Source organism: Uranotaenia lowii, chromosome 3, assembly GCF_029784155.1.
Source record: "Uranotaenia lowii strain MFRU-FL chromosome 3, ASM2978415v1, whole genome shotgun sequence".
Classification (NCBI taxonomy): domain Eukaryota; kingdom Metazoa; phylum Arthropoda; class Insecta; order Diptera; family Culicidae; genus Uranotaenia; species Uranotaenia lowii.
Window position 1 is genome coordinate 216,378,934 of NC_073693.1, and position 22,046 is coordinate 216,400,979.

At 38.0% G+C, this 22,046-nt stretch overlaps 2 protein-coding genes across 5 annotated transcripts in view; one reads left to right on the forward strand and one right to left on the reverse strand.

Moving 5' to 3' along the window:
- The window catches only part of LOC129751498 (glucose dehydrogenase [FAD, quinone]-like), a 208,644-nt gene that overhangs the window by 60,549 nt on the left and 126,049 nt on the right, over nt 1–22,046 (reverse strand). Inside the window, exon 1 of one of the 4 annotated variants that reach the window (XM_055747034.1) lies at nt 19,902–20,026. The exons of the other annotated variants lie outside the window; for them this stretch is intronic. The gene's annotated coding sequence lies outside the window, so the exon portion shown is untranslated. Of the gene's footprint in view, nt 1–19,901; nt 20,027–22,046 lie in introns of those variants that run through there. 4 annotated transcript variants of the gene reach the window in all.
- Nucleotides 9,100–10,662, forward strand: LOC129753086 (uncharacterized). The gene has a single exon (XM_055748888.1). It carries the CDS (start codon nt 9,100–9,102, stop codon nt 10,660–10,662), a length of 1,563 nt encoding a protein of 520 aa, XP_055604863.1.

Genomic DNA, 22,046 nt, shown 5'->3' on the forward strand with positions numbered 1-22,046 from the left:
GGGATACTTGATTCCTCAGCTGTATCTCGAAACTGAAATGTCTATATAGATCGAATGTTTTAGAAAAATTTGCATACCAGAACAAAACAACAAACCTGTTATCTAAAAATTAAAAAAAAAATTAGTTTTGGCACTTTGTTTAAAAAATCCAACAAAATGTGACTTAAAGATCTGTTTTCATCACTTTAAAACACATGAAAATTAATAATATAAATATTTATTCCAATTCTGAAATCTGAAATAAATAATATCTTTGCAAGATATTATTCCTTGATTGAAAAAAGTAGGGGAGATGAGGGCATAACGAGCACCCAGGACATAATGAGCACTCCTTTTTTCTACATAAGTACGTATTTTCTTAAACAAATTTTCATAAGGACTTGTTTCGTACTACCCTTTAGTATTAATTTTTCACCAAAAAAGGAATATCCTTTTCATCTTTACAGAAATATTATATAATAACCAGCTAGGTTCTCAAGTGACGAAAATATTATAATTTTTGAGCACCACCAAACAAGCTTTTACGACCTTTAAATCATCATGATCTGAAATAGAGATGTACCGAATAGTCCCTGTGTAACTGGTCTGCTCGGAACCTTGAGCGGCACTGATTGCCTCTTCATCTGACCGTAAGTTGCGGCAAACCCGAAGCAATCGACCATGTGCTCGCTCGGCTAAAATCCCGAGTCGATGGGTGGGGTTAGAGAAACAAGAGAGATCAATAGAGGGAAAGATCACATGCGGGATATACATGGTGTTTCGATAGAAGGTCCAGCAGTTGATCGGCAGAGCTCGATTGCTCGTGTTCGCCGGTTCCATCACGTTCACCGTGGTGGAATTGGCTAACGCGCCGTTGTACCGAAGCGGAGATTGCAGGTTCAAGTCCTGTCGGTGAGCCGTTGTATCTTTTTCGAAATTTTCGTGATATTTACGGCTTATGTTCTTTCGTTCTTTGATAGTTCATGTTTCTCTAATTTCTTTCATCACATATGAAAATGTACCGAATAGTGGTTTTCGGCGAACGGCCGAATACCGAATATTAACCTTTTCAACTATTCGGCCAAACGAATATTCGGTGGAATATTCTATTGAGTTTTTAATGAAAAAAACTTAAGCGATTATTTCAATGCTTCTATTTCTTCCATATTGATGCCCTCATGTTTTCAGTCGACTTTTTTCAACTAGATGATATTATCGGATGATGTATTACAAGATATTTTTTTAAGTAGGGGTCTTTCTGATTTTTAAAATGCCACCGATAACTGAAAAGACATCAGATGACTAGTCGCTTCTAGGGCGTTTATCACCAAAGAGATTGCTTTCATGTGAAATCTGGTATAAAACATGTCGAAGCAGGTGCCAAGCTATTTGAAAATGCTTCTCTGATATTGAATTATATGAAGGTCGAATTTGAGCAGAATATCTTCAAAATAGTTGTTGAAAAGATAGATGATCTTCAACCTTAAGCATATCATACTTTCAACCACACGTATTCACACGGTCAGGCATTCAGGACGATTTTTGAAAACAAAATTATAAAAGGGCAAAATTCAAGTATATTTTCAAATTTTTGAAAAACCGTTATTGAACACAGAATCTAAAAAATTCTAAAGAGAAATTTGAGTTTTTTAATTGATTAAGAAAATAATCATAATAAACCCGAGCGAAACTCAGAGAGTTTTAAACAATATCTGAACATCCCGGCCATATTTGACTTATCTGGATTCTTTACAGAATTTCTGGGCAAGCCTGAATATATCCGGAAAATCTGGAATAAACTATAATTAAAGTATAAAGCGATACTTATCAGCATTCTCCTGTACGATCTACAGTGAAAGATACGCGGATACACCTCAGCTACATATACACCTTAGGATGCTTTGCTGAAACCATAAGTTTTCAATGATTGTGTAGCTTTTACAACATTACTTTTGGATATTTTATAAATTATCCGAAATTATTTGAAAAATGTTCAAGTCTGTAGTAGATATTCGGCCTATTCGTCCGAATACTTAGCTCAACTATTCGGTGAGCCGAATATTCGGCTTAACGGTTTTTCGGCAGTATTCGGCCGACCGAATATTCGTTACATCTCTAATCTGAAATGTACGCTCTGCAACATGATCTACACATTGTTTCTCAATTTTCAACATCATAAAATTTTTGGTTTTTCACTTTAATCAATTTTAAAATGCTTTTTTACTTTAATTTGTTCACTAGAGGCGAACAGAGCACTATCAATGAAGGCATAATGAGCATTATCTGCTGGGGAATCTATCAGCGAATTCAACTCGATGAAGTCAACTGAATAATAGAGCTACAGCTTGGCTTGTTTCGTCTGTCGATTTGGCCTATTGGTAAGGTGTCGGAGAGGTAATCAGTAGACTCGAGTTCGATTCCTGTTCGAGGGGATTTTTTTTGCACATACCACTCATGATTGATTTTTTTATTGTTACACTAGCAGACCCGGTAAACTTCGTCTTACCATGTTCAACTTGGCGTCCATTTTCTATTTTTCCTAGTTTTCTTTACATTTCCCTTCTTTTCCTTTACTCGAATCGTCCCGCTCAATTCTATCAAACTTAAACCAAGGAATTTAAACTCAACGGGTCTTTTAGAATCCAATTTTTGTAACTTGTTCAATAAATAACTGTATGTTGATAATATGAATGTTTCATTTGCTGTATTCCATTCAGTCGATTTATTCCGTTTTGTTAAATAGTTTTTAATATCTGGACAATTTTTGGAGTATTTGGCGAATATTTTGCCTAACGCAGCGCTTTCAGCTCCCAATAAGCTTTGGATGGTGTAGTTTTTTAGAGCTGAAGAATTTAAAAACATAAGGAATAATTTTTAGTAACCATTTTCAAATAGCTTTTTATTCACTATCTCCATCCTTCGAAGCAGTTTAAATTAAAACCCATATTTTTACCAAAATCATTTCCAAGAAGATTCGCCTGATACTTTAGTAATAGACTTTACACATTTCAACTTAAAGTGTTCCCAAGCAGGCATTAAATGGCAATTTTGTGTATTGCAAATTCCTTTCTTTTATTCAAGCAAAAAATGCAAATTAATTCCTTTGAACTTTAACCCAATGAATCAAAGAAACGATTGGTTTTGAAAAGAGGAAAACATATGTTTAGATATTCACCCATTATTTGAAAGATTTTAATTGGAGCAGTTCTGATTTCAAAATTTCCTGAACATTGTTGGTGGTGATCTGCGATTTCATTAAGGATTATGTTATATTTTTAAGATTTAATAACATTTAATTGAAAATCAGATTTTTTTTAAATTAAATAGATCGAAAAGAAATAATCAGTTCAGGCTTCGATGGTTTCATGAGTTCATTTTGTTTCCTGGAAATTATCATATAATCAAAACCTTGAAAAAAATTATGTGCCTTTTTAAATCTTAATTTTCAAAAATGAAACACCGGTCAAATCTTAATCACCACAGTTCAACTTTCGTATTCTCTGAAAAAAAGTAATATTTTCAAAAAAAAAAAATTAGTTATGTTGACAAAAAGAAATATCAAAGTATACATTTGTCCCATTTATTGGGGCAAGTGAAAACACATAGGTCTTTTTCAGATGCGTCAGTGAAAAGACTTTAAAATGAATTCAATACGTGTTACTGTTTGTCTGTTTTATCAACTTTCATTGCTATATCCTAAGTTTTTCTCCGGAATAAATTAATGCTTGGTACTTCAATTTCCCTGAATGCTGTTCAACCAAAAGACCTTGATTTATAAAGACCTTCATAAAAATTTTGAATATCCGCTCCAGATTCAACACTCGGGATATCCTTTCTGGCCATTTTGGAGATAAAATTCTTAAATTGTAGATGTTTCATAGCTAAATGGCGCGTTTTCACTTATTTCACCTAAGAATTACAGGAATTAATATTATTTTTAACACTTTCAGGTAAAATTAAAAGTTCATCATAAAAATCTGCTGCCCCTGGAATATCAATCACAAAAAAACTTTCCAACAAAAAAGTGAATCAAAAGTCTTTTCTATACAGCCAAAATATGTAAAACAAAAACACACTTTTCATGTTAAGTTTGTACTTGAATTGTGTGTAAACAAACAGTAAACGTGTAAGCAGTTTGTTTGGTGAATGATTTTAAAAAAAGAGTTAAGTTTAATTAATCAATTTTTTTTGGGCCAATTTTTACATGCAGAAAGTCTACTTTCTTAATTAAAAATTTTTCAGCATGCATATGCATAAAAATGCATATCCTCACTTTTTGTTAATAAAAAGTAGATTATTTTATTGATAACTTCAATTTACGTTTGCAAAAATTCAAAAAGTTCATTCGGCCTTTTAAAACTTCAATCCTATCTAATCTATGTCAAAGAACAGACTCTTGTTGAGAGGACGAATGACCAAGTTGGTTAAAATCCTCTATAAATAAACAAAATAGAATAAAATAGACTCTTGTTCAGTTAATGTGTCTAGCGTTCTAGGCTTATTGGATTATACGAAATTGAATTTAAAGCTTCCCAATTTCTAATTTTCAAACGTCCGCAAAGTGTCATAACATTATTTCATATTTATCTTTACCAAATTCATATTTTTTGGACAACAATTTACTACTTAAATTAACACGAATTATAAATGGTTTAAATATTTGAAATCGTTTATATGGTTTTAATTCGATCGATAAAATATCAATCCGTGTCACATCTAGGCATCATTTATTACCATGTGCTGTGTACAAATAAGCAAGAAAAAAACACATCTAGGTTGCATATCGCCCCCACGTGCATAAGAAATATAGGTACTTGGTTGAGAAATAGGCGCCTAATTTTTAAATTTTTCCAGCAATCAATGAAAAGTATGCTTTAGTTGCTATTATCTTGCAACGACATTTGTTAGCGACGCCTCGCCCATGGAGACGAAAAACAAACCCCTCGAAGAAAAGAAAATCTATAAAAATGGATGCCTGACTTCTCAATTTCAGATTTTGGCAAAACAAATATTAGTATATGGGGATTTTTTTTTATTATCTGACAATTTGCGCCGGGGGTCTTCAGATTTTCCCCAAAATTGAAAATTTGGTTCATTTTTGCGACTTAAAAACACATGTATTTTTTCAGATTTCTAACATTTTTATTTTTTGAGTAAGCTTCGGTTAGATTTTTTTGTAAATAAAAAATAACCATTTTTCAAAGCTACATAACTCTGTTGTTTCTCAACGGAAATTATAAAATAGCACATCAAAATGCATTGAAATTTTATCAGCTTTCCAAATAGAATAGTTGAAAAAAATTAAATAATGACCTTCAACATGAAAAGTTGTAAATAAACCTTAAATGGCGTCTAAAAGTACCGTCTGCACCACCGAATATTTTGCAAAAAATTCCATTGTATAGCTCGATTTATTATGCAACTTTCATCTGAAGACACCAAAGTGGGCCATTAACACCTTGAAGAGTTATGAAAGAAATAATGACAATAAATCTCTTTTTTTGCATCGAAAACAAACAATGGTGGAAAAATTGCACTCACATATGTTGATAGCAAGCACTTCTAACAACATGGAAACAAAAGAACTTACCAAAGCAGGTAAAAAACACTACTTTTTCGTGCTTTGTAGAGTGTTTGCAGCAAAACTGACTTTAAATTTTAACCAAAATTCTGAGTATCGTATTGTTTATGTGATATAACTAATAATGGGAATGGTGCTTTTACAACCTGGTCATATACTATATAACTTATTAATTTTTCGATCAAAGATCATTGTGAAGCATAATCAATGCATCAATGCATCAATGCAATTCATAGTTTTTATATCGGGAGCTAAGCACTGGACACCAAAATCCTTTCCCATTGATCAATAAAGTATGAGAAAGTGGCACAAATGTTGTAGAAATAATCAAAGAGCTCAGTATGGCCAGCCCAGGCTGTAAAATGATGAAAATATGATACTTTTACCTATTCGTTTTCTACATTCGCCCAGTTTTGAGGTTTACCATACTAGAACGAACATAATTCGTCGTCAGTGTTTTGCTACCTCGATCGCTCACACACGAATCTTCAGTGTTCCACCGTCCATTTTAAATCAAATCTGGGGAATTACGGATGCAAAACTAAGCGCATAAACTTCTAAAAATGACAGTAAAATGTACATAACTTGTTGTGACCTGGTGCAAAACTGGGTATAAACGAATACGTTATTAGATTTTTGGATATAACATGAAGTCAGTTAAGCTGCAACAATCTACCGCCCCTTCTTTCATAACAGTCCCATATACAAAAATAAGCAAGCGAGACAATCAGCTTTTTCTGTTTTGGAATATATTTTTAAATTGTGACCACCACTTTCAGCATAAACGAAAATCGTTTCTAGGTTGTCATAATAAATCGTTAGACCTGAAATTTTTGAAATTGAGCTATTGGTAAGGTCGAGAGCACCACTTTTATTCACTATGGCACTGTTAATCGACCATATTTGAAAACTTTTTCGAATCTACTAGCATAACAGTCCCATACAAAATATATTTTTCTCACCAAGCTACTTTCTAAGACTTAAATTTGATCATTTTTGAACTTCTAAATGCAATTGTCAGAAAAAGAAACATACTTTTGCAAAAAAACATCATGAATTCCACATTGTAAGTTGAATCTTTTTACGATTTTTGATTGCAACCGATAGTTTTTTGATCAGGAAGTCATTCCTAAGAAAGTCAGACCTGCCTTCGAAAACTAGTGTGCATCATTCGACATCAAGTGAGTTAAAAAAAATGTTTAAATGATTCAAAGCAATGAACCAAAGACTATTTCGCCGAAAGTAACATTGAAAAGTAACCAAATCCGTGGTATTTCACATATGGGACTGTTATTCAGGTATATTTCATATAGGACAGCCACGAATTGATATTTTTTTTTCGAAATTTCTTGAACAAAACCTCTTTTTTAGTCTTTTATGTTGAAGCCTTATTTTGACCTAAAATGACGAAAATTCATATGGGACTGTTATGCGAGTAGGGGCAGTCTGAAAGGACGAAAAAATAGTGTTTTTACCAGCTTTGATAAGTTCTTTTGTTTCCATGTTGTTAGAAGTGCTTGCTATCTCCATATGTGAGTGCAGTTGTTCCACCATTGTTTGTTTTCGATGCAAAAAAAGAGATTTATTGTCATTATTTCTTTCATAACTCTTCAAGGTGTTAATGGCCCACTTTGGTGTCTTCAGATGAAAGTTGCATCATGAATTTAGCTATACAATGGTATTTTTTGCAAAATATTCGGTGGTGCAGACGGTACTTTTAGAAGCCATTTAAAGTTTATTTACAACTTTTAATGTTGAAGGTCATTATTTAATTTTTTTCAACTATTCTATTTGGAAAGCTGATAAAATTTCAATGCATTTTGATGTGCTATTTTATAATTTCCGTTAAGAAACAACAGAGTTATGTAGCTTTGAAAAATGGTTATTTTTTATTTTCAAAAAAATCTAACCGAAGCTAACTCAAAAAATAAAAATGTTAGAAATCTGAAAAAATACATGTGTTTTTAAGTCGCAAAAATGAACCAAATTTTCAATTTTGGGGAAAATCTGAAGACCCCCGGCGCAAACCCGTCAGATAATAAAAAAAAATCCCCATATGTTTTATTCGATCAGCAAAATGTCAACCTGAGTCACATCTTGGCGTCATTCATAACCATGTGCTGTAGAAATGAGCTAGGAATCAAGAACAAAAAAAACACATCAAGGCTTCATATCGCCACCACTTGCATTGAAAATATGCTTGGATGAGAAATACGCGCCAAGATATTCTCACTGATCAGTATGCTATGCCATGGTTACTATCTTCTAGCGACGTCTGCTCGCGACGCCTCGACCTTGGAGACGAAAAACAAACCGCCCAAAGGAAAAAACAGATCTCGAAAAAATGGAAGCCATGACTTTTATTTCATTCAAAAAACTACAAATTTAATTATTACGGACAATTGATGCGACTTTGTGTTGTTTTTATTCGATATAAACCGATTCGCATGGCTACAGAATATCCTAAAAATAATTTCATTCGAATCGGTTGGGTCATTTCGGAGGAGTAGTACTACAAACACCGTTACAAGAGAATTTTATATAATAGATTATACGGCTAATAGCATCAGAGCATCATCCGTCAAACAAAACACCAGAAACATAATGTATTAGCATGTGTTAATTCTTTGAATTCTACAAACATACCTAGATTATTTTGTTATTGCTTTTTTCATAAATCTACGCCTCACCGTTTAGTGCAATCATGATCATGAATGATAAATGAAAAGAAAAATCACCTCGACCAGGAATCGAATTCGAGCCTACTGATTACCTCTCCGACATCTTACCAATAGGCCAAATCGTCAGACGATACAAGTCAAGCTGTAGCTCTATTACTCAGTTGACTTCATCGAGTCGAATTTGCTGCTAGAATCCCCGGCAGAAAACGCTCAGTATGCCTTCATTAATGGTGCTCATACTGCCTCGGGGGTTTCTCATTATGCCTCTACAGTGACTGGTTTTCAGCTTTCGGCAAAATTTTTTAAAATGAATTTTAAAACGTTTTTATCTACTTTTTCAAGTTTCATTCAATTAGGCAATGGACTATTTGAGTGTCTGAACACGAAACAATGATATTATTCACATATTACAGCTGTTCTCTATGGTTTAATAAGCGTTTTGCTTAAGGTGGCCATTATGCCACCATCTCCCCTATAACATACAAATTCAGAATCAGTTTTTTTTCATGAAGGTTTGAAGGTTAATCAGTAATCAACGATTGATTTCACTTAAATCCGACTTTATTTAACTTAAAAACTCCATATCACCAAAACAAGAGGTGGCAGACAAAATATGACTAATCATTCGAAATCAAAATCAGGAAATGCGAAGAATTGTTTATCACTACCACCACTCGCGATTCGTCTGATCGTTTCTTCGTTCGACTGCCACTCGCATGCGACACTCAAGTAGCCATCGGCGACTCCCGTGCTATCGCTGAACGTCGCTCTCACAGTCTTGAACGAAGACTGTACCGTGACCTGCAAATCTGCGAAGACTACACCAAATTCATCGAAGAATACATTCGGCTGGGCCATATGACCAAACTCGATGAACCTGTTGATGATTTTTACCCGCATTGCTGCCTTCCGCATCACCCTGTATTCAAAGAATCGAGCACCAGCACAAAGATCCGTGTAGTCTTCGACGCATGCTGCAAGACGTCGTCTGGTTTTTCAATAAACGACCTGCAGTTAGTTAGTCCAGTAATTCAAGACGATTTGCTGTCGATCGTCTTACGTTTCCGCAAACACCCAATAGCCCTTGTAGCAGTCATCGAGGAGATGTATCGCCAGGTGAAAATACATCCGAATGATTGCGTCTTCCAACGAATCCTTTGGCGAACCGATCCCCAACATCTCATCCACACATGTTACGTACGGTTTTGCGAACTCCAAACAGTTACGTACGGTTTTGCCTCAGAACCATTTCTGGCCACCCGCGCACTCCAACAGGTGGCCGAAGAAGAAAGCGACAAGTATCCCGTGGCGGCAGCAATATTTAAAAGCGACTTCTACATGGATGACTGCCTTACAGGTGCAAATGATATTCGTTCAGCTATTGAGTTCCGCCAACAAGCCAATTCTGCCGGTTTTCCATTAAAAAAGTGGGCTTCCAACGAATCAGCTGTCTTACAAGAAATTTCGGTAGAAGATCTAGCCGTTTCGCTTGTTCATAGCCTTCAAGCTGAACAATCTGTTTCGACTCTTGGTTTTGTGCGGGAGACCAAAACCGATGTGCTTCGCTTCCGTGTACAGCTACCGTTACCTGCAGCTGTGCTAACTAAAAGGAAAATAATGTCCTATATTGCCCAGATCTTTGATCCCCTCGGGTTGGTGGGTCCTGTAATCACAGTTGCTAAACTGTTCATGCAGTTGTTATGGTCGCTTAAAACCGAAGAAGGCCATACATACAAATGGGATCATCCACTACCGCCGCAGTACCAGGTTGACTGCAAAACATTCCACGGGGCGCTAGACACCATCACCACTCTTAAGGTTCCACGATTCACATCACTGGCCCAGGCAACGTTGATCCAGCTGCATTTTTTATCAGATGCCTCTGAGAAGGCGTACGGCAGCTGCTGCTACATGCGTTCCGAATGTGCCGAAACAGTACGAGTTTGTCTATTAACAGCGAAGTCGAAGGTAGCCCCCCTAACCAGCCACGACTCTATCGCTCGCCTAGAATTGTGTGGAGCAGTTTTGTCGACTACGTTGTATGAGAAGGTTTCTCGTGCTCTCCAGGTTACCACCGACGTTTATTTTTGGACAGATTCCACCACCGTTCTCCAATGGCTGCAATCAACCCCGGCACGTTGGAAGACATTTGTTGCGAACAGAGTATCCGTGATTAAGAACAAAACCGATATCAAATCTTGGAAACACGTCCCCGGTGTATCAAACCCCGCCGATGCCTTATCACGTGGAATCAGTTCAACTGAAATCTCTGACCATCCACTCTGGTGGACTGGAGCTCCATTGGCTTGCCTTGCCAACGAAGAATTGGCCTCAAACAGAACTATCAAGTGCTACAACAGTTTCCATCCCCGAAGAAAGAACTCCCGTGGTGCCGATCAAACCGAAGATTTCGCCTCTTGATTATTCGGCTTATACTCCAGTTACAGCAAATGGCGCCGCACTGTCGCCTACTGTATGAGATATCTACGTGCCGTGAAGACTGTTAGGCGAAACGAGAGACTCGATCCATTTCAATATCTGAAATCTACCGATTTGAATGATGCAGAACTAGCTTTGTGCCGTCTAGCTCAGAAGCAGCACTCGTCCGAAGAAATTGCCAGCCTAACTAACTAGTTTCTCCATTACCGCCATTGAAATATCTACGCGCTAGACTCGAACCGGACGGAATAATCCGACTCCGTGGTGTTCTGAGCAATGCACACCTTCCAGATCATGTCAAACATCCAATAGTTTTGCTAGCTAAGCATCCGTTGGCGAGCCTGTTAGCCGATTACTATCACCGCAGCTACTGTTAGCAACAATTCGCCAAAGGTTCTGGGTCATAGGTGCAAGTGATTTAGCTCGTCGTGTTTATCATCAGTGCCATGGGTGTTTCCGCAGTAAACCCAAGATGATTGAGCAGAGCGAAGCAGATCTTCCACACAGTAAACGAAAATTACCGAGTTCGGTAATTTTTTTACCGAAATCCTAACATGTGTAAATCGTTAAACTGTTCGGTAATTTTTTCGGTAAAAAATAAACGAACATCGGTAAATGAAGAACCGATTTACCGATGTTCGTTTATTTTTTACCGAAAAAATTACCGAACAGTTTAACGATTTACACATGTTAGGATTTCGGTAAAAAAATTACCGAACTCGGTAATTTTCGTTTACTGTGCAACTTCCCGAGTTGCTCCAAGACGACCATTTACAGTTTGTGGTGTTGACTACTGTGGCCCAGTTTATATCAAATCTCCGGTGCGGAACCGAGGTCCAACGAAGGCCTACATAGCAATTTTTGTTTGTTTCACTACCCGAGCTGTGCATATAGAGCTGGTTTCAGACCTGTCAACATCAGCTTTCATCGCAGCCTTACGACGTTTTGCCGCCACACGAAATCCATAGCGATAATCGAACAGCTTTCCGAGGTGCCCACAACGAACTGAGACATATTCACCAGATGTTAAAGTCCGACGCTGATGGTAGAAAGCAGATTCTCGACTGGTGTGCCGAAGCAGGTATAAGTTGGAAATTCATCCCAAATTTATCCTCGTTCCCCCCCCCCCCCCCCCCTTTGGAGGATTGTGCGAAGCAGCGGTTAAGTCGGCAAAACATCACTTGCTCCGGGAGATTGGACAAACCAACATCACGTTAACATTGTTAACAGAGATCGAAATGTGTTTAAACTCAAGACCACTCATCCCAATTCCAACTGAGCCCGACGACATAGAAGCTCTTAGGGGCTGTTCACTAATTACGTAAGCACATAGGGGGGTAGGGGGGTTTCACATTTGCTTACGATCTCTTACTAGGGGGGAGGGGGGGTTTCCAAAAATCTTACGTAAGAAATGTTACATTAAAAATTCATCACAGCCATACGAAACCACATTACTCAGGTTTTTTTACTCACTACCAATTTGTTGGTTAATTTTGATGTTATGTTATTTATCTTTTAAAAGCTTTGAATTAATAAATATAAATTGCAGGTTTTATAAAATTTATAGAGAACCAATTCAAACCAACATGCCATCAAAAACACTAAATCACATTACTAAAAAAGATCGTCGCTTTTCGCTTTCCATCATAACAATCTTTTCAAATGAGAAATTTATAGAAACAAAAAGGAAAATTTCGCGATGTGAATCCACAATTTTAATCCATCATATTTCGAAAATGACTTCATCCATAAAAAATCTTGAAAAATCAATATAAGGCGGTTTAAATAATGAATTTCTAGACAGTTTTTTCAGTGATAGACACTACCAACTTTTTAATTATACAAACGATTTACCAAAAAAATCCTAAAACTTTATCGCTTACCGCTGAATGAGTCTGAGCTTTTAGGTTAGTTGACAATGTGATTGTCGTTAAACATTTTTGTCCCAATTCTAGTAGTTTAGAATGATATTTTTTTAAAGGATTTTTATGATTTTCAAGTAAAAAACATAACAATTTTTATGGAGCCTTGTGCTAACCTGATTTATCTCTCTTTTTTAAATCGGAATTTAGATTTTATATTGTTTATTCGATTTTGGAAATGTATTGTAAATTATTGTTACCCCAAACATGCTACGTCTTGAATAATGTTTTCATTAATCGTTTATGACATTTCATGTGTTGTTTTGTATAGATTGTGCTTTTCAAATACAGTTTTTTGTTTAAATTTTACTTAAAAAGTGCTTTGCTGTGAAGCATTTATGTCACATTTTTAATATTTTCAAGTTTAAAAAAAAAACGTGTCAATTTCTCAAAGAAAAAAAAACGTAAGATCTTACAAGGGGGGGAGGGGGGGGTTTTGAAAAATCTTACTTTGTCTTACCAGGGGGGGATGAAAATTTCCAAAATCGTGCTTACGTAGTTAGTGAACGGCCCCTTACGCCTGGACACTTTCTTGTTGGAGGAAGCCTGTGAGCACCACCTGATGAAGATGTTGCTGAAGTTCCCGATAACCATTTGACACACTGGAAGCTAACCCAAAAAAAGGTACCCAGAATACCTACAGCAACTACAATCCCGAGTAACGAAGCACCAGAAGCCAGCAACTGTCATCCAAGAAGGAACCCAAGCAACCAAAAATCACATATTTACTTGAATGAAGGCATTGAAAGTTACATATTGGCTGACAAAGAGAATCAACTGCCCAATTCCCTTTAGTGAACTTTATGTACTCATTAATGAACTTGAAAGTTGCAAAAGTGATTAATATGTACGTTGTATGTGACTTGTTCTGCCCAATTCCCATTAGGGAACTATATGTACTCATTAACGAACTTGAAAGCTGCAAAAGTGATCTATACGTACGTTATACGGGACTTAAGTCACATAAAGGGCACAAAAGTGCTCAATACGGGATTTGGTAAGTCACATAAAGGGCACAAAAGTGCTCAAACGGGTATTGATAAGTCACAAAAAGTGCATTGATGTGCTTTCAAAATCAAATCACCTCTTCGAGTTTTAGTTTCAGTTAGAACAACATCTAGGCGAGGTCTCGTGATAGCGTGTTCGATTCTCACGACGAAGGTAGGGGTTCGATCCCCAAGACGGGCAAGTTTTTTTCAATAAGTAATTTTGTACTTGAGTGACCATTCTGATGCGATATATGTAGGAAATGTAGGAAAGAAGCAATTGAGCAATTTGTAGAGTTTGAAATCCGGCACGTGGCATCATGGCGGCACCGGTACAGAAGACAGTAAATAATCAAGAGAAGGTGATATGAACCGAAGCCAACGGTTCAGTTGAGATAGAGAGAGATTTTTTTGCTCATTTTGCGATTTTTCGGAAGCTGAATTAAGAGGCCGCTGGAAGCTGAATAGAAGATCATTAAGACTTGTTTTGGAACTTGAAAGTATCAATAAGAACTCAAATTTTGAGCTGCATAGAACGTACTTCATATCAATTATGGGGCTGAGTAAGCGTGTTTGTACCTGTTTTATGGGACTTTTGGTTGCTTGGGAAGTATGGTCGTAATCCACGATGACTTGCTGCCAAGAAACTGCACCCCGGTAATGATGGCGTTGTTCGAGTGGTAACGCTACGAACCGGAAAACGAGAAGATGTTAGGAGGTGTGCCAACAAGCTGGCCCTGCTTCCAATGCCAATGCCAGATAGGCCTGCTGAACAATCAATCCTGAAATGAAGACCTGGTAAAGCACGCCGAAATTTGCTCGAGGCACTCGTGGGAATATCGCAGGTAATTGCTGTTCCAAATACTTCAATCCAATCATTCGATCTACCTGGTCTTTCTTTTCCCAGTTGCAGAGTTGTGCCTATCCGTATCCACCCGAGTGGCCTGGTAGCAAGTAACGCTGCCAAATCCCAAGATCCAAGTCCGTGAGAGAGCCTTGTCCTGTCGATGTCCCAAACGGTCGACAATTCCCAAGATCAATGATCATCCATCCAGCCAGAAGTGTTGATCATCTGTACGTACGCTGACTGCGATAGTTGGCATCCACCTGACGACGGCCGTGTTCCCTATGTTGCGGCCAACCCCCTACGCTATAGCAATCCAGCTTCCAGCTAGCCCTGCTGGAGATCAGCAGTCCCAAGATATGTCGAAGGAGAAGTATCATTTTTTGTTATTTGAAATAAGCCATTTCAAGGTGGCCGGAATGTTGGTACCAATGAAAAACCTAAACGAAAAGATCTTTGAAATGAAAACTTAAAATTCTAAACCGCTCATTTTGTAGTCACCTTAATAGAGCCTACTCACAATCGAAATTGCTTAAAGTAAGCTCTGAGTAAAGCTCTCAAATTGTGTACCTTTGGTCAAGGTACAACAGAAATGTACAAAGTTCAATAAACCAGTATAATAAGAACCTTATTCTGCTCGGTTGCGCGTTTGTTTGTCCGCCAAAGGCAAATCCTGAAAACCCCCAATATAAGTTTTTAAATCCAAATAAGTTTCTTCGAAACCCGTTGATATATTCCGGCAAGGTGTGCCGTTGTTGTGCGGTGTTAAGTGCAGTTGCAGAATGCGGAATATCGGTGCTATTGCGGTAAATTTTTATCACCATCTAAGTTGTTGGAAGTGCGATATACGTCTGCTATTTTTCTGGGCCGTTTGTCGCATACAGGAGTGTTTAACGGTAGCAAACCCTTCGGAACATCTGGTAAGCCAAACCTAAGCCCCAACACTTAGTGACAGTTCTCGATCAAGATGTCAAAACGCATGAAACTCCCACAATGAGGGTATTGACTAAAGGGCTTAACCAGAAGAAGTCCAATTTCGCTATCAGGTGCATCTCGAAATCCAAGATGGCGGCAAGCCATTTTACCCAATGACCATATCGTGGGAATTTCAAGTGATTTCCAGTGGTTAAAATCATTTTAATGTTCAGCGGAAGCCGCCATCTTGTATTTCAAGATGACGACTGATAGCGAAATTCGTCGGCTACACGTTGATCCCTTGCAACTAATACCCATATTGTGGGAGTTTCAAGCGATTTTCAGTGATTAAAATCATTTCAATGTTCAGTGGAAGCCGCCATCTTGGAATTCAAGATGACGCCTGATAGCGAGATTTGTCTTCTACCCGTAGATCCGTTTCAACCTTCACCCATATTGTGGGACTATTATGCGATTTTCATTGATTAACAGAATTTTGAAGATCAGTTAAAACCGCTATCTGGGATTCCAAGATGGAGCCCGATAGCGAAATTAGACTTTATCACCAAGTACCCATATTATTGGGCATTCTTGCGATTTTCAGTGATTAACAGCATTTTGAATTTCAGTGGAAGCCGCCATCGGATTCCATGATGTCGTCGGATAGCAAAATTCGACTTCTACTAGTTAGGCTATTTCTTTCAATACCCTTATTGAGGGGGTTTCATTTGATTCCCAGTGATTAGCAGCATTTCAAAGTTCAGCTGAAGCCGCCATATCTTGGATTTCAAGATGGCATCGGAAAAAAAACAAATTCGACTTCTACTCGTTTAGCCCTTTCATCCAACACCTATATAGTGGTAGTTTAATGCTACTTTTGGTCATTTACAGCATTTAAAGTTGAGCGTATGCCGCCATTTTGGATTACAATATGGCGTCCGTTAGCGAAATTCGACTTCTACTCGTTAAGCCTTTTCACCAAATACCACCCAGCTAACATGAAATCGTAAAAGAAATGATAATCCAAATCGAATATTGAGACATTTTCAATAACTATCGTAAACACGTTAGTATTGAGTGATTTTCTATCATTCATTTACGACAAGCTTTGCCCAAAAATAGTTGAGTCGGATAGCAGCTCAGCCAATTCGTAAATATGTTTCCAAAACGTTGGGAATATGCTAATTCAACATTTACGATTCGAGTGAACTGATTTACGATAAATGGGCGGTCCTTCAATTGACACTCTCTCCGGTCTCTTCCTTTGACCGGTTCGTAAAAAGAAAATCTCACCTATAGAGCTATAGCTTGGACTATATCAACTGATGTGTTGGCATCGTGGTAAGATACCGGTCTGCGAATTCGGAGGACTGGAGTTCAACTCTCGGTCGAGGAAATTTTTTTTTCGTTTATTTTTCTTTTTGTTGGAAAATCGAATCGTTGGAATCTTGTCATTGTAGATATATCGCCTTCCCTTTTGTAGCTATATGCTATTTTGGTAAGTTTAATACAATCTTTTTATCTGGTATACTTGTTTGAATAATTCTGTTGTTCCTGCGTTATACCTTCATAAATGTTTGCTGGGCAATATTGTTGGGGTTTCATGCGATTTTAAGTCATTTACAACATTTTAAAGTTCAGCGGAAGCCGCCATCTTGGATTTTAAGATGGCGTCAGACAACGAAATTCGACTTCAACTCATGGCTTATTCCACAGGTCATTCACAACCAATCCTTTTTCATTCAAAAAGTTTATCCTCATCCGCTGTACTAATGATTAACAACTTAGAAATGAAGAACTCTTCCTAAGCGTGTAGTTAGTTGGCTTGCAAGATAAACGTCAAATTTTAGCTTTTTATATGGCTCTCATAAAACCAATATAAAACTAATAAGCCATTTATCTGACCATAAAAATGCTATTAAGCATTGAATTAACTAACGCCATGTTGATTGCAAAATCGATGGGCACAAACTGACGCCATGTTGATGGATTCACAATGCGAATATTTGAAAATATTTTTTCAGGCTTATTTTCCACCAATTCCATCATGATAGACCATCAGATTTATTTTAAGATACTATTTCATAAACATTTTACTTAACATCTTGACCGGCAGTGGAAAAGATGTTCAAAATATGGTTAAAACATTGCATTGGTTCCTGGAAACAAATAAAAAAATAAACTCCGAGAACTCGCAGAATCGAAAAAAAAACAAAAATTGCTAAAATGTTTAATAATAGCTTTTTGAAAGCTTTGATGACCAACAATGATTGGTCATGATGACGTTTCTAGGATAGGGCCAAATATTTTTGGGCTTTATGATTTTGGCTTTATTAGAGTCCAGGTGATGTTATTGAATGCGCTTTAGCTTTTTTATGAAGATTAATGCTATAGTCCTAACGAAATTTTGCTGACCATAACAAACTAAAATTGTTACTTGGGAGATGGTCCTGATAAGAGCAAAAATCTAACGTGTTGAGTGCTTGATATTTGGATCACAAAATTATTTCCCATTTGTGTCCCAATTTACCCCATATTACACAATCATTTCCTGCTTGACATTTTTAAGAGCTAGAAATTTAGTGATTTTTTTTAAATCAATTTAGAATTTTATAAAATATTTTTATTGAATCTTTATTGAACTACTGCAAAATATTGACAATCATTTTAAAAATCTTTATCTAAACCGAATACCAAAAACCAGATGGGTCAAGGAATTTCTTGCTGAATTTCTGCTGACGCCCTTTCACTCTTCAGAATTCGAAAAAAACTCAACCATGCATCAGAAACGAACGATTTTTGTTATTCTCACGCTTTGGCAAGCATGCAATAACTGTTCAACCAAAGTTCCCATTATACCTATCTGCTTATCATTCTGTCACATTGCAGTGACGGTTTCCACAAAATACAATCCATCATTCGTTCAACTACGTTATTTTTTTTACCCATTCCCAATCCCAACAAAAAACAAAACAAAACTTGTACCCATGATTAACAAAATTAATATTCCGATCACGGAACACGTGCGTTCGATTTATTTTTTCAACCTTCTTTCAATCTTATTCCATGTTATTAGGAATTACTGGTTTTCGGTGGGTTTTTGGTCGGTTTCAGTTGGATTTTTCGCATCAGTCAAGGTCATGTTCACCTGTCCGCTACCCGTGACAGGAAACTGAACTTGCGCATGCAAAAAATTTGCCTGAGAATAGAGGTTTCGCTGCAAGATTGAATTAAAATATCGTTCTTCATGTTGATTGTTCCAGACGATGAAACTAACATTTGGATGAGACGATAAACAAGGAAGTGATCAATATGAACTATTATTGCAGCTGGTAGTAATTAAGTATCATAAATTAGCATTTAAGAAATTCTTGAAAAAAGACAACCTGTTGTTTTTGAAAAGACGGATGATTGATAGAAACAATGAAAATAAACAAATTGTGACTCAACTATTTTGTAGCGACTTATAGAAAAAAAAATCTTGAATATTTATGGCGTTTTCTGTTTGATTATTCAACTAGCATGGAAATCACGTAATGGATCTTGTACCATATAATCTTCAGAAATTGAAAAGTGCATCCCATGGCATTCATTTATGGGCGTAGAAAGAAGTACCTACCTAAAGTAATTTATTATCAAGGTCACATTCTCTTTCAGAAGAGAAAAAAATATCACACAATCCATTCACAGAAAAACACCAGCGGCATCGCGTTTTTACGAGCTTCCAATGCATGTGATTGTCAAGATCGATTAAAACTGGGGGACGCTCACTGTAAGCATCAAGGTGAGAGGCTGCGGATGACTCAATCTGACTGACAGACTACTGCAGAAATGATAAGTAAGACCACGAGATGAATGAACAATGCATTTTGAGGCATGGCTGCCGCCTGCAGGACTACTTGTAAGTTCATTAAAGGGCCATTAAGCTGACGAGCAACTACAATAACCTTCTTTCTGTTCCTTGAATGGTAAAAGTAAGGGCTTTCCAATAAAAATGACATAATCTGTCATATCTGATTAATATCGTAATGAAATACTCAATCTACGCACAATTAAACCGACTTTTTGTAAGCATGTCAAACTTAGGAGTTGTAGTAATCCTGTATCTAAACTCTAAACTTCTGATTGCAACTGCTGATCAACGGTCAGAAATTTTATATCATTGACCCAACCTTCATCAAGTGCTTCGGGTAGCATTATTTCAAGATTCTCCGGGCATTCCTGATACGGACGCGTCCGGTTTGTAAATATTCAGTTGCAGTTTGTCGTTCACTTAGTGAAGTTTTGCTTCGATGTCAATGTCAACTGGCCATCATCGTCAGGTTCTGCTAGAAAAAAAATATAGCACTTACCAGGACGTCTCAAACATTTACATACATTTACCGACGAGGCTTATGACGACGACGACGAGAGTTATGCAAATTCTTGAGCTGCACCTGAACGATTAAAAACACAATTTGCTCGAATCGATAGGCTGTCTAATCGACTGTTTCCCCAGTCAACACTCTCAATCAATACGCAATAAGAAAATTTCTATTCGATATGCATACTTACTCCTAGGCAGGTGTGCGCGCATGCTTAATTCGTTATGCTAGTTGGAAAAGATTACTCTCCAGTGAGCCAATCCGATGCATTGATCGGCCAAAGATCGTACCGTATGGATTCAGCAGGCATGAGGTGTGGTTAGAATAAAATTTCTTCATTCCTCATTTCTAATTGGGCGCAGACAACGGACGAAGATTGAAACCAGTTTTTTTTCTGCAACCGGTGGTTTCCATAACAAACCTTCTGGCAATACTCTCGGTTGGTACGTTTCAATCGATAAATGTCTTTTGGCTCTCAAAATTAAAGGCAATTGATGAGGAGACTAATGTTCGGTATTTGAAATGGTGAAAATTACCACAGAAGAAGCCATCGAATGTTCCCTACCCAAATATCCAAAAGTAGATTGAAGTCTTCAAAAATCTACAGGTAAACGAGTTTAAACGATCTGAGCTTAGCTGAGAATGTTATACCGATCCTTCGACGCATAGGGCCGAAATAATAAATCTAAACTGATGGCGATCCACTGCCAGCGTTTTCACTTTCTGCTAGCCAAGGTTCTCATCAACTGTGTGTATTTCAGCGGCTAGAGTACACTGCCACGAGCTTTTGGGCCTGCCTCTTCTTCGATTCCCATTTAGGTTCCAGTCAAGCGCCTCTCGTTCTCGTCTATTCGCAGCGTGTTCCTAATCCATCTCCACTTACGTTCCCGAATCTCAATTTCTAGCGCCTTTTGAAGACACCGGCGATGAAGTTCCACGTTTGAGATCTAGTTGCCAGGCCACCAAGTGCGGATGACGTTCTGCAGGCAGCGATTCACAAAAACTTGCAGTTTTCGCGTCGTCACCGCATATGTGTACCAAGTACCAAGTTTCGCACCCGTACAACAATACGGATTTGACGTTTGAGGTGAAGATTCGGATTTTCGTTCGTAGAGAGATCTCGCGTGACCGTCAGATTTTTCGGAAACTCACAAAAACAAATCGGGCTTTTCTGATCCGGGTTTCGATGTTTTCCTTGGTACCATCATCTGGCTACCAAGATACTGGAGGCACTCCACTTTCTCACCTTGTTGCCCAGTTACCACGAAATTGGAAGGATTATCCGTGTTGATTCCCATCGACTTGGTCTTTCCGACATTGATTTTGAGACCTGCTGCCTTGGAGCTTTCGGTGAGGTCGTCGAGTTTCTCCGGCGTCAACGATTCCTCCAAAAAAAGGAGGAGTACGGACAACGACGACGCAGACGGAGAAAGTAGCGCAGGAGGCTGGCGAATGGTTCGTAATAGGAAGGAGAACACGAAAAGAAAGGTCGTCATGAAGCCAGAACCACCCCCATTTAGTCCTCAACGGGTGATGTACAGGGATGATGCCCCCATCGTGGAAGCGAAAGAAGGCACAACGTATGCGGACTTGTTCAGGAAGCAACGCGCAGAGCCAAAAAGGTGAACTGCTCTTCGAGCTAAAAAAAGACCCGACGGTAGAGAGCGCCAACTTCAAGGAGCTTGTTGAAAGCACCTTAGGCGATGAAGCAACTGTCCGAGCGCTATCGCAGGTCGCATCTATTGAATGCAAGGACTTGGATGAGTTTACCACTGCAGAGGAGCTCAAGAAAGCACTCTCCAGCATACCTGGTATGAGTAACGAATCAGTAGCTACAAAACGGAGAAAGGCGTATGGTGGAATGCAGATTGCGACGATTCGTCTCTCGCCAACAGCGGCCAACATTCTACTGACGGCAGGGAGTGTAAGAGTAAGAGAGTCAGTGGGGCACTTTAGAACCGCACCCAGGATACCGAAACAAATGCAACGCTGCTTTAATTGTTGGGACTTTGGTCACCAATCCCGAAACTGCAACGGACCCAACCGGTCACGATGTTGCCGAAGATGTGGTGAAGAAGGACACTTCGCTAGAGTTTGCAAAAATAAACCGAAATGCATGCTGTGCAAGCAGGCGGATGCAAACGCTCACGAAACTGGTGGCTTGGACTGCCAGGCATACAAAAAGGCAAAGGCAAGCCAGTAAAATTGGATGTAATCCAGCTAAACCTCAACCATAGCGAGGTCGCACAGCTTCTGCTGGAGCAAACGGTAGGCGAAAGGAAGTGCGATGTGGCGCTTTTATCAGAAAGAACCATAAGAATTCCGTCTGGAAACA